At 39.8% G+C, this 15,100-nt stretch overlaps 1 protein-coding gene and 1 long non-coding RNA gene across 3 annotated transcripts; one reads left to right on the top strand and one right to left on the bottom strand.

The window, feature by feature from the left end:
• Positions 1–1,772: 1,772 nt before the first annotated feature.
• LOC148698982 (uncharacterized) lies at positions 1,773–3,289 on the bottom strand. Its single transcript, XR_015961800.1, has 2 exons — positions 2,611–3,289; positions 1,773–2,228 (listed from the first exon to the last, which is right to left on the bottom strand). It is a non-coding gene; the product is annotated as an uncharacterized LOC148698982 (long non-coding RNA).
• A 2,103-nt stretch (positions 3,290–5,392) lies between these two features.
• Positions 5,393–14,131, top strand: LOC137721343 (receptor kinase-like protein Xa21). Of its 2 annotated transcripts, XM_088692824.1 has the most exons (3): positions 5,393–5,894; positions 6,453–8,187; positions 13,421–14,131. In XM_088692824.1, the coding sequence occupies exons 1-3, from the start codon at positions 5,505–5,507 to the stop codon at positions 13,804–13,806; spliced, it is 2,511 nt and encodes an 836-aa protein (XP_088548950.1). In that variant the 5' UTR covers positions 5,393–5,504; the 3' UTR covers positions 13,807–14,131. The 2 variants fall into 2 exon arrangements, with proteins under 2 accessions (XP_088548950.1, XP_088548947.1); XM_088692821.1 differs by having other exon boundaries at positions 5,393–8,187.
• Positions 14,132–15,100: the final 969 nt, after the last annotated feature.

Here is a 15,100-nt window from a genome sequence, read left to right as displayed (position 1 = left end):
ATATATATATATATATATATTAAGTATAAACACACTTATTTACACAAAATATAATATATTTACTTAAATCCGTTTAGTTCACCTAGGTATCTGCCTAGTCCGCCTAGGCGCTGGGCCCCAGCTCGCCGTCTGACTAGCGCCTAATGTCTTTTAGAACCTTGGTTATATGTAGAAAATATGTTCAACTATAAATAACTAATCCAGTATCAAATTATTACAGCGTATTTGTTAGTAGCTTCTCTAGCCTATAATCGACGGTAGCCGACCACCGACTTATCCTTGGTGCCGACCTAACTTACTATATAATCCGCAAGTTTGTGATTTGTTCTACATTTAGCTGTAACCATCTACATTAATTGATAACTTTGAAGATATTTTTTTCAACTAAACTGGATCATAAATTGAAATGGCTGCCAAATGTCAACTCTGACGTTCCACACAGGTTCTTGGAGTTTTAAGTAGTCATCCATCCATCTCCATTGACTTTTAAGGTCCAAAATTGGCATATAATAATGCATGAATAGAGTCCAGGATCCCCGTCCAACAACAGTATCGCAAATAGTAATCCACATTGATCGTGTTATGAGTTATGATCCACATTGGCTGTCCAGCAACGTTTCACATTACACTGGAGACCATGTTACACATACAAGACGTTTAAAAAAAAAACAAAACGAATAGTTAGTAGTTTCGTCACGGCAGTTCATCTTTTGGGAGCCAGAAAGATTCACAGAAGCATTTTAACCTCCTCTTGCCACCATTGTACGATTCATCAGTGTCAGGGAACACAGGACATGCCGTGAAGAATACAAGCTTGAATATGATGCTTGATTTTGTTTAACAGCTTGTATAAAATGAATGCACGTTCATTGTGATATTTCGTTTCCATAATGCATTGTGATGTTTAAAGAATATTAAACAACCATTCAAAATGAAGGAGGCCAAAAATAATAAAGCTTAAGTAAGTGTATAGAAAACCAAATCTATATTTAGGTTTTTTTTTTTTTTTTTTACTCAATGCCCACTGCTGAGTCACAGACTCCATCTCAGTGGAGCTAGCTATTCTTATTGTGTCACTGATAAAGGTATTTATGGATATAAACACTGGATCCCACACCATGTTCATAATCTGAAGCTAATTATCTCTTTTTATCCCACGCAATGTTCTTATACCACTGCATTTTGTTAAATTATTTTTGTCGCAATATGCTCTCTCCATCATTTCCTCAATGGAAGGGGATCGTTAATTGAGAAATCAAACTCTGCGACAACTTTTTCATGTAACATTTCTGGGGTTAAGTGCTAATAATTCCAACAACAAAAGAGTTACATGGGACAAATGGAAAGTGATAATTAAGTTCATGGTGGGAATAGGGGCTATACGCTTCTCTCCCTTCTTCTATCATGCCCATTGGCCTGGTTACCCACTGGCAAGCCATGTGCAACTTAAAATAACAGCAATACAGAATTCAAAGTACAGTTTTCCATTGGGTACGTACTAGGTTTACTTGATTCAAGTTTTAGTAAAAACTGTTAGCAGTAGTGCAGAGAAGCACAAAAAAGTAGAAAGAGCATGTATTGGGGAGGGAGGGAGGGAGGGAGGGAGGGAGGGAGGGAGGGAGGGAGGGAGGGAGGGAGGGAGGGAGGGAGGGAGGGAGGGAGGGAGGGAGGGAGGAGAGAGAGAGAGAGAGAGAGAGAGAGAGAGAGAGAGAGAGAGAGAGAGAGAGAGAGAGAGAGAGAGAGAGAGAGAGAGAGAGAGAGAGAGAGAGAGAGAGAGAGTAATTGATTACATTGATATTGAATTGATATTGAATTGATGTATACAACTATGAGAATACAGTTTATATAGCCATCATGACTAGCTTGCAGCCTAAGCTATTTAACTAACTAATTTGATAACAACTCTAACAACCTTTCGGCATGTGGATATTGTCAACATCCCCCCTCAATCTCAACTGGGATTTCCCAGTTTAAGATTAAAGCATACCATTCATCAATCAACTTCCTAAAGAATGTCAGCCCCTCAAACTGATTTCTACACCGCTATAGCTACTGTTTTCTTTGCAATAAGGTATCCAATATTTCACAATCAACATTCCTAGAAGACCTTCAATTTTCACAGATTCCAACAACAAGCTTTACAATCACAGAAATCAAGAAACACAACCTTCTTCGGCAATCGGCCTTCAATGAAGAAAGGGAACAAGAACTACACTCCGACAATCGGCCTTAATGGAGTTGCACACAATAACAACAAACAAAACTTGTCAAGAACATTACTTCGGCTATTGGCCTTTAAGGAGTAACACACAATTTCTGAGACATAACTTTTCACTCCGACTATCGGCCTTATGGAGGAAACAAATTGCATTCAACACACTCTTGGCAATCGGCCTTATGGAGTGCACAAATCTCAAACAACCAAGAACTAATCACGCAACAAAAAAGAATGGCTATCATCCTTTGTATTCCTTCAACACTATTGCAGAAAATGGCTATCGGCCTTAACAGATAAACTTGCATACAAGAAACCCTATCGAAGAAAACAAATTTTCACTACGGCATTTAAGCAAACAAATAGAGTGTAGAATTTAGTAGCAGAACACATACCAAACTCAAATCCAGAACCTCCGTAGAAACAGAGCACACTTTGGATTGCAATTCTTGGGCATCGAAGACGATGGTGGTAATGTTTCATTGAATCCCTTTTGAAATTTAATTGAATTGGGGGAGAGAAATGTTGAAGCTTTTTTAGAAGGTTGTTGGGTTCTTCACCAATCGGACTATGGTGGGAATGGACAAAGCTGGCAACCGTTACATCGCCAGAAAAGAGGAGGTCGATGGCAACGCAAATATATACCAAGGAACGAATAGAAACTCAGATGAAGAAACTCAAATCGAAGCTTCCCAACAAGATCACCAGTTTGTAACCTTCAACGGAAGACGATGGCACCAAGGATCGTCTGAGACAATCCATCAAACAGCTAGAGTGCACAGACCTTTTTCCTGTTGAAATACCCAGATTCGAGCACCAAGAACCTTCACCAAGAGCAGCAAATTGTCCCACACAAACAGAGCAACAACACACTACGCGGCGGAAGAATGAAGACGGAAAAATCACCAAGGATTGACCTAAGGCGATGATACCATGTTAACAGTAGTGTAGAGAAGCACAAAAAAGCATAAATAACATGTATTGAAGAAGAAAAGAGAGAAGAGAATAAGAGAGAGAGAGAGAGAGAGAGAGAGAGAGAGAGAGAGAGAGAGAGAGAGAGAGAAAGTAATTGATTACATTGATACTGAATTGATGTATACAACTATGAGAATACAATTTATATAGCCATCATGACTAGCTTGCAGCCTAAACTTTTTAACTAACTAATTTGATAACAACTCTAACAACCTTTCGGCATGTGGATATTGTCAACAAAAACTAGTCTTCTCTTCAACGAAAAATAAAATAATTCAAACCAAGGTAATCTGGCATTAAATCGTTAATTATGGATAATACTTGCATTCTATTCTTTCACTTGCAAATAATGTATTTTCATAATTGCAATCGTTCAATCTTTTAATCTTCATTTGAAGATCATTTTTGAAAAAATAATTTGAATCATACATCATTTAGTCATCTAAACGTATCAAATAAATCAACGGTTCATTATGAATATGCTACTTAGTGCCTATAATGTTGATTTATTTTAAAACATTTGGATGACTAAACAATGTTCATTTTGAATAATTTTTGGTAGACGAAACGGTTCCAATTATGATATTTTTTTAATGATAAATATACATACACATAATTATGGAAATGAACTCATCCACGAGAGGGGATGCAAGCATTATCTGTTAATTAATCTCCTAATTCTTAGTTGTCGAGTAATTTGTCTAACAATATTTGGTTCTTGTCCAATAAATGCTCTTAACCAACTAAGAAGTCCATTACATTGGTGCATATATTATACATAGGATATTTATGCAAATATGATCTCTTAATTTCTTCATTTTCTTTCAAAAAATAAAATCCATTTTTCTTAATAAGCATTTTGGATTCTGTGAATGGATTAGGAAGTTTTTGGAATAGGAACCGTCATTGGATTACACAAATAAGAGAATGGTACAAAAGATGATAAAGTTTCAGGTCGAACATGATTTACCACCATCATCATTGAAGTTGTCTCTATTTAACCATTATCACTAGGTGTGGGGTTTTCTAACAAAAGACTTTGGTGATATTAGAAATGGAATATTCTATATATACGTCGTATAATATTTTGTCATATATATAATGTGTACTCTATTATCCAACATGCTCTCTCACGAGTGACTCTATATGAGATCACACGGAAAACAAATTCCCACACCGGAAACTATTATGGTCAAGTCATTATACTAGAGCTAACGTCAAATTTTTAAATGGCTGGTAGGTATTTAGTTACTGGAGTCAACACCAATCTTTTTGAAGGGCCAAACATTAATAGTTTCAAATGTCTAACTTAAGAACGCAAGTTTTCGAAAATCCTAAACTCTAAAACCTAAACCAAGCTAATAATTAACTTTAGAAGTGATGGACTTTACAATAAGTCCGACTAGTTGTTGGCTTGTAGCTTGCTCTATAAAATAGTGGAAATTACAAACATCGAGAACACTTCCCATTATGGTTGATGGTACCCAACTTGCGCCACTGACTTACACTTGGTGCCGACCCAGTTGACTTACTACATAGCCACAAGTTTGTGGCATGTTCTAGATTTATATCCAACACATTGATATTTTTGAATATATTGGTCTAAATTTGTCCCACACGCTCACAAATCCGCATTAGTTGTCAACAGAATAAGATCATGAATTGAATAATGGCTGCCAAATCAAGGTCAACTTCTGAGTTCCATTCAGCTTCTTGGGTTTTTAAGAATACATATCCCCATTGTCATCTAATACTAGAGTTTAGTATTTATTTTCTTTCACGTGTAAATGAGGTCTTAGTTTTAAATCTTGTGAATGATAAGTTCGATTTCAATTTATTTTTCAGCATTTTGTGTAACTAAATCTTTTATAAAGAAAAAAAAGTAATCATCCATATGAACCAATACAAAATATATAAAATAAATAAATAAATAAAAATATCGCAAATAATAATGCATTAAGAAAGTCAAGGATGACTACCCCACAAACACAACAGTATCGCAAATAATATCACAAACAATAATCTCAACATTGATTGTTTTTTGACGCCATTCATTCATTTTCCAGCAACGTTTCACGCTACATTACTGTAGTCCATGCAGACTTTCATGCATGTGCCATGCTTACATGCGTTATGAACTTGGTCTTGTTTCAGCCTTAATAATACATAGCCTTGATGGAAGAATAAAAAGAGCCGGGGGACACGGCCACCTCTGGCAGCGCCGTCACTTTAGACCTTGTCGACCACCAATACTATAAATTTACTTATTCCAACTTAACAGTTTCACCCTCCATCATTGCATACACAACTCAAGATGAAGGTTTTGGTTGTGAGTTTGATTTTCATACACTCAGTTTTCAATATGTTTGTCTGCTGCTTTAGCTCCTCCATCAATCTGATACCCCGTGGGAACGAAACTGATAGGATGGCGTTGCTCGCCATCAGAGCTCAAATAACGGAGGACCCCAATCAGTTCCTGAGTACATGGAGCGAATCGTCTCATGACTTCTGCCTATGGCGCGGCGTCACATGCAGTCGAAGGCATCGACAAAGGGTTACTAGGTTGGACCTAGGCGAACAAAACTTGGCGGGCTCCATATCCCCACACATAGGAAATCTAAGCTTCCTAATGGAGCTGTATTTCCAGAACAACAGTTTGAGCGGCCAAATCCCACCAGAAATTGGGCGTTTGCGTAGATTGCAGGTACTACGTTTGAACATCAATTCACTAAGTGGTTTTATTCCTGTCAATATATCCAATTGTCTCAACCTCGTTCTTCTTAGTTTCGGTTACAATCGGTTAGAGGGTATTATTCCTAGAGAGTTTGGATCCTTCCCAAAACTCGAAAGACTGGTTCTTCAGTATAATACCTTAGCAGGAGAGATCCCTGACTCATTGGGGAACCTTTCTTCTCTTGATATGCTTGCTTTCTCTGGAAATAACCTGTCGGGTAAAATCCCTAATTCCCTTGGTCAGTTGACAAAAATAACAATTTTCACATTAGGCTTAAATAATTTGTCTGGTATCGTCCCTCCCTCCATTTCTAATCTGTCCAATCTAGTTATTTTTGACATACAACAAAATCAAATTCGAGGTTCTAATCCATTAGCCTTGACCAAAAGTTCTCCAAATCTCGAAAGCTTTTGCATTTCTTGGAATCAATTTACCGGATCCATTCCTGTGTCAATGTCCAACGCCACAAATTTAGTGGAGTTTCAAGTTCATGGAAACAAACTAACCGGAAAAGTGCCAAATTTACAGAAGCTTGTTAACCTTGAATTATTGACACTTTACGACAATCAACTCGGAACTGGTACTGATGGCGACATGAGTTTTGTCTCGGACTTGACCAATGCCACAGAGTTAAAGTGGTTGATTTTGTACCTGAACAACTTTGGAGGGACGTTGCCCGCATCCATATCCAATCTCTCAACCAAGCTTGAAATCTTTGGGGTTCAAGGAAACCATCTATATGGGAACATCCCAGCTGGGATAAGCAACCTTGTCAACTTGCAGTTATTAAGTTTTGGGTTGAACAGCTTCACTGGTAACATCCCTACAGGCATTGGAAAGCTTACAAGGATTGACCAATTAATTTTTGAAAGCAACCAATTATCAGGGAGCATTCCAATCTCTCTTGAAAATTTAACAATGTTAAGCAAACTTGAGTTGCAAGGAAATAACCTTCGAGGAAATATCCCTTCAAGCCTAGGGAAATGCCGCATGTTATTGCACCTGGATCTTTCTCAAAATAACTTGAACGGCAAAATACCTCAAGAAGTTGTAGGCCTCACCTCCTTATCAATTTCTTTGAACTTGTCTGGAAACCAGTTAACAGGCTCTCTTCCAATGGAGATTGGAAAGTTGATCAATTTAGGCAAATTAGATTTTTCTGATAACATGTTATCAGGAGAACTTCCAAGTAGTCTTGGTTCTTGTGTGAATTTAGAAGTCATGCAATTGCAAGGCAACTTGTTCAATGGGTCAATTCCTTCCGCGATGGTTTCATTGAGAGGGATTCAATATTTGGACCTTTCTCGCAACAATTTGTCTGGTGAAATTCCACAATTTTTAGAGGGATTTGCTATGAACAGTTTGAACCTATCTTTCAATGAGTTTTGGGGAGAGGTACCAATTGAAGGTGTTTTTAAAAATGCAAGTTCGATTTCGGTTGCCGGAAACGCCAGGTTATGCGGTGGTATTTCTAATCTCCAACTTCCGAAGTGCAATTCCAAGGTGTCCAAGAATGGCAGATTGTCCCCTAGATTGATATTAATAATCTCTTTAGTATCCGGGTTTGCATTTCTTGGAATAGTGATGGTTATTTCCTTTTTATTTGTTCGTTCATCAAGAAAGAAACACAAAGGAACTGCACCTAGCACTTTGGGAAACTCTTGTTTGCAAGTGTCTTATAATACTCTGCTCAAAGCAACTGATGGGTTCTCTCCAGCTAATTTGATTGGCGTGGGTGGTTTTGGATCTGTGTACAAAGGACTTCTTGACGACTATGAAGCTCAGCCTGTTGCTGTCAAGGTATTCAACATGTTACGCCAAGGAGCCTCTAAGAGTTTCATAGCTGAGTGTGAAGCAATGAGAAATATCAGGCACCGAAATCTTGTCAAGGTTATTACTGCATGTTCAAGTGTTGATTTTCGTGGTAATGATTTCAAGGCTTTGGTGTATGAGTTCATGGACAACGGGAGCTTAGAGGAGTGGTTGTACCCAACTACGGGAGCACCCAAGAATTTGAGTCTTGTTCAGAGGCTCGACATCGCCATTGATGTTGCCTTTGCATTGGATTATCTTCATAATCAATGTGAGACACCAATTGTTCATTGTGATCTCAAGCCCAGCAATGTTCTTTTGGGAAAAGAATTGACGGGACATGTTTCTGACTTTGGCCTGGTAAGATTTCTCACAAACCAAACCAGTAATGATCTGGGAAATCAAACAAGTTCCCTTGGAATAAGAGGATCTGTTGGCTACGCCGCTCCAGGTAAAATGTCCATATGATTCTTTGCTTTGGCTTTTATTCTTTTTTTCACTTGGCCTAGAAATAATTGTTAAATGAGATCAGTGCATCAGTATGCACATGCAGTGCAGATTCCTTGTCGGCAAGCATGGGATGACATGCAGTGCAGATTCCTTGTCGGCAAGCATGGGTTGAGATCAGTATGCACATGCAGTGCAGAATCCTAGTCCGCAAGCATGGGTGTATATAAAACTAGAGTCATCATTGTCATAAAGGAATGACAGCAAGGAGGACATGTGATTGCTGTCTCAAGGACAGCAGGAGGACATTTTATTATTGCTTGGTATTGCATCCGAGTGCTGTTGCTGTGCTGCTGCATGTGTAGCGTGCAATTACTTGTAGTTTTAAATTGTAAAGTTTGTATGTTGTAGTGTATATAAAAAGCCTTCCCATAAGGCCTGCTAAAGGATGATTAATGATTTTTAAATCAGAAACTTTACATGGTATCAGAGCCTTTTTTGTCTAACGACATCGATTCTCCTTTTCTTCCCACGCTTCAATGGCTGAGAACAATGTTGTCCCCTCCTCCTCTGCTTTCAACCAGACTTCCCCTCATCCGTTCCACCCCTTCACCACTGTCGTTAACATCAAACTTGACAGGACCAACTACCCACTGTGGTTGGCCCAAATTCTCCCAATACTCAAGAGCAGAGATCTGATGGGATATGTTGATGGAATGATGGAGTCTCCTCCCAAGCATCTGCCGGGTGTAACAACTGTGAACCCTGCGTACACTGCATGGGTCCAACAGGATCAAATGATCCTTAGTTGGATCAATGGCTCGTTGACGGCTTCTGTCCTGTCTATCGTGGCAAGCAAGAGGACTGCTCGAGCCACCTGGGAAGCACTCGAGCAACGATATGCCTCTACTTCACAAAACAGGATTTTGTTTCTGCGAAATGAATTATTGCAGACGAAGAAAGGTGATCTTACTGTGGCCGATTACCTTGATCGCATGAATGCGATTGCTGACAACCTTGCCCTAGTAGGGCAACCAGTGTGTGATGATGAACTGGTCCAGATTGTGTTAAACAACCTAGGACCTGCCTTCGAGATGACTGTCAGTGCTGCTCAAGCTCGTGATTCTCCAATCACTTACCCTACTCTTGAGGCACTGTTGTTAACTACTGAGCGTAGAATGGCTGCGTACACTGCTCCATTGGTAGAATCTGCGCACGTCAATGCTTTTGTTGCTTCTCGTGGTCGAGGTGGTGGCCGCACTCGAGGGACTGGGAGAGGTGCTTCTTCATCCTATCGAGGTAATGTGTTCAACCAACGAGGCAATGGCCCTCGAACCAACAACAACTCTCGCACCATGCCATGCAGCGGAGAGCGGGTTGTCTCTAATGGTGAGAGAATTGTTTGTCAAATCTGTGGCAAACCAGGTCATCCGGCCCTTGATTGTTACAATAGGATGAATGCTGCGTATGAAGGAAGAATTCCCACTCAACGCCTTGCAGCCATGACGTCTGCTCCTGTCACTCTCAACAAACAACAGAATGGTACCTGGCTGTTGGACATTGGCGCAAATGCTCATATAACTCCTGAGATTCAGAACCTTGTTAACCGTAAAGAGTATAATGGTAATGAAGTTATTGGGGGTGTAGGTACTGGCTCTGGCATTTCTATCTCTCATTCTGGTTCAAATAAATTACATACTCCAACTTGCTCGTTTGACATGCATAATATCCTTCATTGTCCCTCTGCCTCCCAAAATATACTTTCTGCGCATAAGTTCATTTTGGATAACAATTGCTATCTTCTAATCTTTCCCTATTATTTCCTTGTTAAGGACCTCAAGACTCGGAAGACGCTTTTCCGAGGGAGATGTGAGAATGGATTATATCCATTTCCATGTGGCACTGGACAACTCAAACATCCAATTTCAGCATTTGTAGGCCTTCGGTGTTCGGTGAATACATGGCATGCAAGACTTGGTCACCCTGCCACTTCTATAATTAAGTTTTTAATTTCCAATAAATTGGTACCAATTCACGGAACTTCAAATGTAAGTTTTTGTCAGTCGTGTCCCTTAGGCAAGAGTACAAAGTTACCTTTCAAATTGTCTGAGTCAATGTCTCAATTTCCTTTGCAACTTCTACACTCTGATGTGTGGTGTTCTCCCATTAATTCTAATGAAGGTTTTCGTTATTACGTTTTGTTTGTGGATGACTACTCTCGTTATTCTTGGATCTTTCCTATGAAAAACAAGAGTGAAGTGTTCGAAATCTTTGTTACATTTAAGGCCAAAGTTGAAAAAATGTTTGATTTGTCCATTAAAACCCTTCAATGTGATGAAGGTGGCGAGTATAAAAGCCATGCCTTTCAAAAATTTCTCAATGATAATGGCATTTCACAACGATTTTCTTGTCCTAAACACCCTGAACAGAATGGAATTGCCGAGAGAAAACATCGACACATTATTGAAACAAGTATAGTCATGCTTTCACAATCTCATATGCCCAAAAATTTTTGGTTTGATGCCTCTTCCACGGCAGTTTACTTGATAAATCGTTTGCCAACTAAACTTTTGTCTTACGCATCCTCTTATGAGAAACTTTTTCAAAAAAAACCAAAGTATGATGTTTTAAAGGTGTTTGGTTGTCGATGCTTTCCTTGGTTAGTGCCTTATACACAAAATAAACTTCAACAAAAATCCAAAGCTTGTGTTTTCTTGGGTTATTCACTGAATCATCAGGGCTACAAGTGCTTGGATCTGTCTACAAGACGCATTTATGTGTCTCGCCATGTCCTATTCGATGAGGACTGCTTCCCTTTTCAGGGACTCACATCTTCTTCAGAAAGCGTCCCATCTTTAGGTACCCTTCTGACCCCAGATCTCTTATTAACATTTGACACCCCTAGCAGATCTAGTTTGCATCAACCACTTAACCCTAATCCTGCTGTCTCATCTCTTTCCCAAGACGTTAACCCTAATCCAACCACTCTTGCCACAGGACTCTCTCCAACTGACACCCATCCTAACCCTATTTCATCTCAACCTTGCCCTACAATACCTGTGCCATCCCCTACTATCCAGTCTGTTGCACCATCAAATGAGCAAGTCGCTGAACATTTTGAACCTGTGCTCCCTGCTACTCCTGATGTTCCACACTATGAAGTTACTACTCGTTCCAAGTCAGGGATTCATAAACCCAATCCCAAATATGCCATGCATTTAACTGTTGACACGTTACCTGTTGAACCAACGTGTTTCAGTCAAGCTGTTAAGTATCCGGAGTGGAGAAATGCGCTGAGTCAAGAATTTAATGCATTGCAGCGATGTGGAACTTGGAGTTTGGTTCCCCATCATTCCAACATGAATTTGCTTCCTAACAAGTGGGTGTTTAAGTTGAAGAGACGTGCAGATGGTACGATTGAACGACATAAAGCAAGGCTTGTCGCCAATGGGTTTCATCAACAGGCTGGAGTGGATTACAGTGAGACCTTTAGTCTTGTTGTCAAGCACAGTACGATCAGGCTTGTTTTAAGTCTTGCTGTGTCTAACAAATGGCATGTCAGGCAGCTTGACGTGCAAAATGCGTTTCTGCATGGGTTTCTGAAGGAAGAAGTTTACATGCGCCAGCCGCGGGGGTTTGTTGATCAGCAATTCCCAAATCATGTGTGTAAACTTCAACGTAGTCTTTATGGTTTGAAGCAAGCGCCCAGGGCTTGGTTTCAGAGGTTCTCCGATTTTTTGCTCGAACTAGGGTTCCAGGAATCCACATGCGACTACAGTTTATTTGTGTTCAGACACAACGATGTGTATTTGCTTCTCCTAATCTATGTGGATGACATACTCATCACAGGCAATAGTTCTCACCAAATATCCCGATTGATTCAGCGCTTGGGTACGTTGTTCTCCATGAAAGACTTAAGAACCCTTCATTATTTTTTAGGGGTTGAAGTCAACTATTATGGGACTGCTATGCATCTCTGTCAATCTAAATATGCATTGGACTTGCTATCTCGCACCAAATTCACTGAAGCCAAGCCTATATCTACTCCCGTCTCATCCGGTCAAAAGCTCAGTGCGTATGGGGGCGAACTGTATGACAAACCAGATGTGTATCGTAGTGTGGTTGGAGCACTACAATACCTGACAATTACACGCCCAGATTTGTCCTATGCTGTCAACCAAGTATGCCAGTTTATGCATGCTCCCCAAACAACTCACTGGATGGCCGTCAAACGGATTTTACGATATTTGAAGGCCACGCATACTCATGGTCTACTCTATAAACCTGGACCTACTCAACTCAATGCTTTCTCTGATGCGGATTATGCAGGGAATCCGGATACTCGTCATTCAACTGGAGGCTTTTGTATATATCTTGGTTCCAACCTTATATCCTGGAGTTCAAAGAAGTAGAAGACTGTTTCTCGGTCTAGTGCTGAAGCCGAGTACAGGCAGTTGGCATACACTGCGGTTGAGCTCTCTTGGTTAAGATCATTATTCAAAGATCTGCATTTGTATTTGGTTCGTCCTCAAATCTGGTGTGACAATATATCTTCCATCGCTCTCGCGTCTAATCCAGTTTTTCATGCACGAACTAAACACTTGGAAGTTGACTATCACTATGTACGGGAGCAGGTGGTTCGTGGGCAATTATTGGTTAATTATCTTTGTTCGCAAGATCAACTTGCTGACTTGTTTACCAAAGGTCTGTCTTCGTCTCGGTTTAAGTTCCTTGTCTCCAAGCTTCCTGTTGTTCCACAACCTGTCAGCTTGCGGGGGGCTGTTAAATGAGATCAATGCATCAGTATGCACATGCAGTGCAGATTCCTTGTCGGCAAGCATGGGATGACATGCAGTGCAGATTCCTTGTCGGCAAGCATGGGTTGAGATCAGTATGCACATGCAGTGCAGAATCCTAGTCCGCAAGCATGGGTGTATATAAAACTAGAGTCATCATTGTCATAAAGGAATGACAGCAAGGAGGACATGTGATTGCTGTCTCAAGGACAGCAGGAGGACATTTTATTATTGCTTGGTATTGCATCCGAGTGCTGTTGCTGTGCTGCTGCATGTGTAGCGTGCAATTACTTGTAGTTTTAAATTGTAAAGTTTGTATGTTGTAGTGTATATAAAAAGCCTTCCCATAAGGCCTGCTAAAGGATGATTAATGATTTTTAAATCAGAAACTTTACAATAATGAGTTCAATATGTCGCTCACTTGTGATTTTTGAATTGTAGAGTATGGTATGGGAAGTAAGGTTGCAACAAACGGGGACATCTACAGCTTTGGCATTCTCTTGTTAGAGATATTCACGGCGAAGAGGCCCACTGACCACATGTTTAGTGATAGTTTCAACCTCCATAATTTTGTCAAGGTGGCTTTGCCTCAGCAGATTACTGAGGTTGCAGATTCACTGCTTCTTCACGAAGGAGGAAACTCAGGCGCAAGCACTAGTACTGCCACTCCCAGTCAATTCAGCACGACTACTGAAAAAATCCAAGTGTGTTTGAGTTTAATATTTGGAATTGGAATCGCATGTTCTGTGGAGTCCCCAGGAGACCGAAAGGATATCAACGAAGCTATATCTGAATTGCTATCTGCAAGGGTTGTTCTTCTTGGATAGAAGATTTTGCCACTATCTTATGGTGCGAGTGTAGCGGCCAACTGTGTTTCTTCAGATAATGAAAATAAAGGGGCGCCTCCTGTTTAAGGCTGCCTCAATCCTTACTTTATTAATAATTTTATCTTCTTCTTTTTCAATTTTCGTTTCCTGCCTCTTGCAGCAGTGAAGTTTTATCGCTGAAGCTGATCAAAAAATCGAAGTGTACACCAATGATGTACATTATTGTACATACTGTGTATCTTTAGTCTCAAATTTCAAACACTTGATCCGAGTCGTATGACTAAGATATAAACTTGACAAACAAGACGGTAATTGAAGAACCAAACTGGATTCTGAGCCTCTACATTTACCATCCATGCATGCACTTAGAAAATTTTGACACTTTGATCAGTCCAATAATATTACTTAGTGCACACTTTGAATTGTAGAGTACGGTATGGGAAGTGAGGCGTCAACAAATGGGGATGTGTACAGCTTTTGGCATTTTCTCTTGTTAGTGTTGTAATTCAACTGCAATCCATCAGGATCCTTCTTCTTGGCTAGAAGCTTTTTCTTATGTACTTCCTCTTTTGATTGTTGCTATAGATTAAGGCTGACAAATTGCAAATAAGGATCACCAATGGGATACGTTGTGTGTAAACTGTAATGCAAGGTCATGTAAAATATATGGCACCTGAAATTTTAGTCTGATCACAGTTAACTATCGCATAACCATTGTTGTTTTCAACATATTCCAACTATCTTCGCTGAATTTTCAACAGCGTTTACTTGGGAGCGGCTGGGAAGCGACTCCGATGACCCCGTGACCTACTGGTTTGTGACCCTTTGGTGACCACAACCGGTTCGACAAAATGCTTGAACGGGCTGTCCAAACTAGGTGCGGCTTGCAGCGTTTTTAACTCGAAAATGCCTAAAAAAGTATATAAAAAATAAAACCCCCAAACCCAGACAACCAGGAGGCCCAGTTATCCCCTAAACATTCAAATGCCTATTAATCTTTTGTCACCTAAGTTGTACAGTCACAACTACATACCATTCCTAACCCACCAAATTCATGATAATTACTTGGCACAAATAGCACCACCGAAAATCGTAATTAAGTTGGCATAAACTATGTACTACTAACTAGATAGGGGCATAGGGACGAGGAAGAAAACTATGAACTCGACTGAGTATGTATAGGTTGGTATAACGATAATGATAATAAACATTAACGTAATAAGGCTACATGTTTTTTTGGTCGAAATAAAATAATATATACTTATTTAAATGTTAAAATAAAATACTTTCACCT

Source organism: Pyrus communis, chromosome 1 (assembly GCF_041283825.1).
Source record: "Pyrus communis isolate YQ-2024b chromosome 1, ASM4128382v1, whole genome shotgun sequence".
NCBI lineage: Eukaryota > Viridiplantae > Streptophyta > Magnoliopsida > Rosales > Rosaceae > Pyrus > Pyrus communis.
The sequence above is the reverse complement of the archived record's forward strand: the minus strand, read 5'-3'. Positions and strand labels throughout refer to the sequence as shown.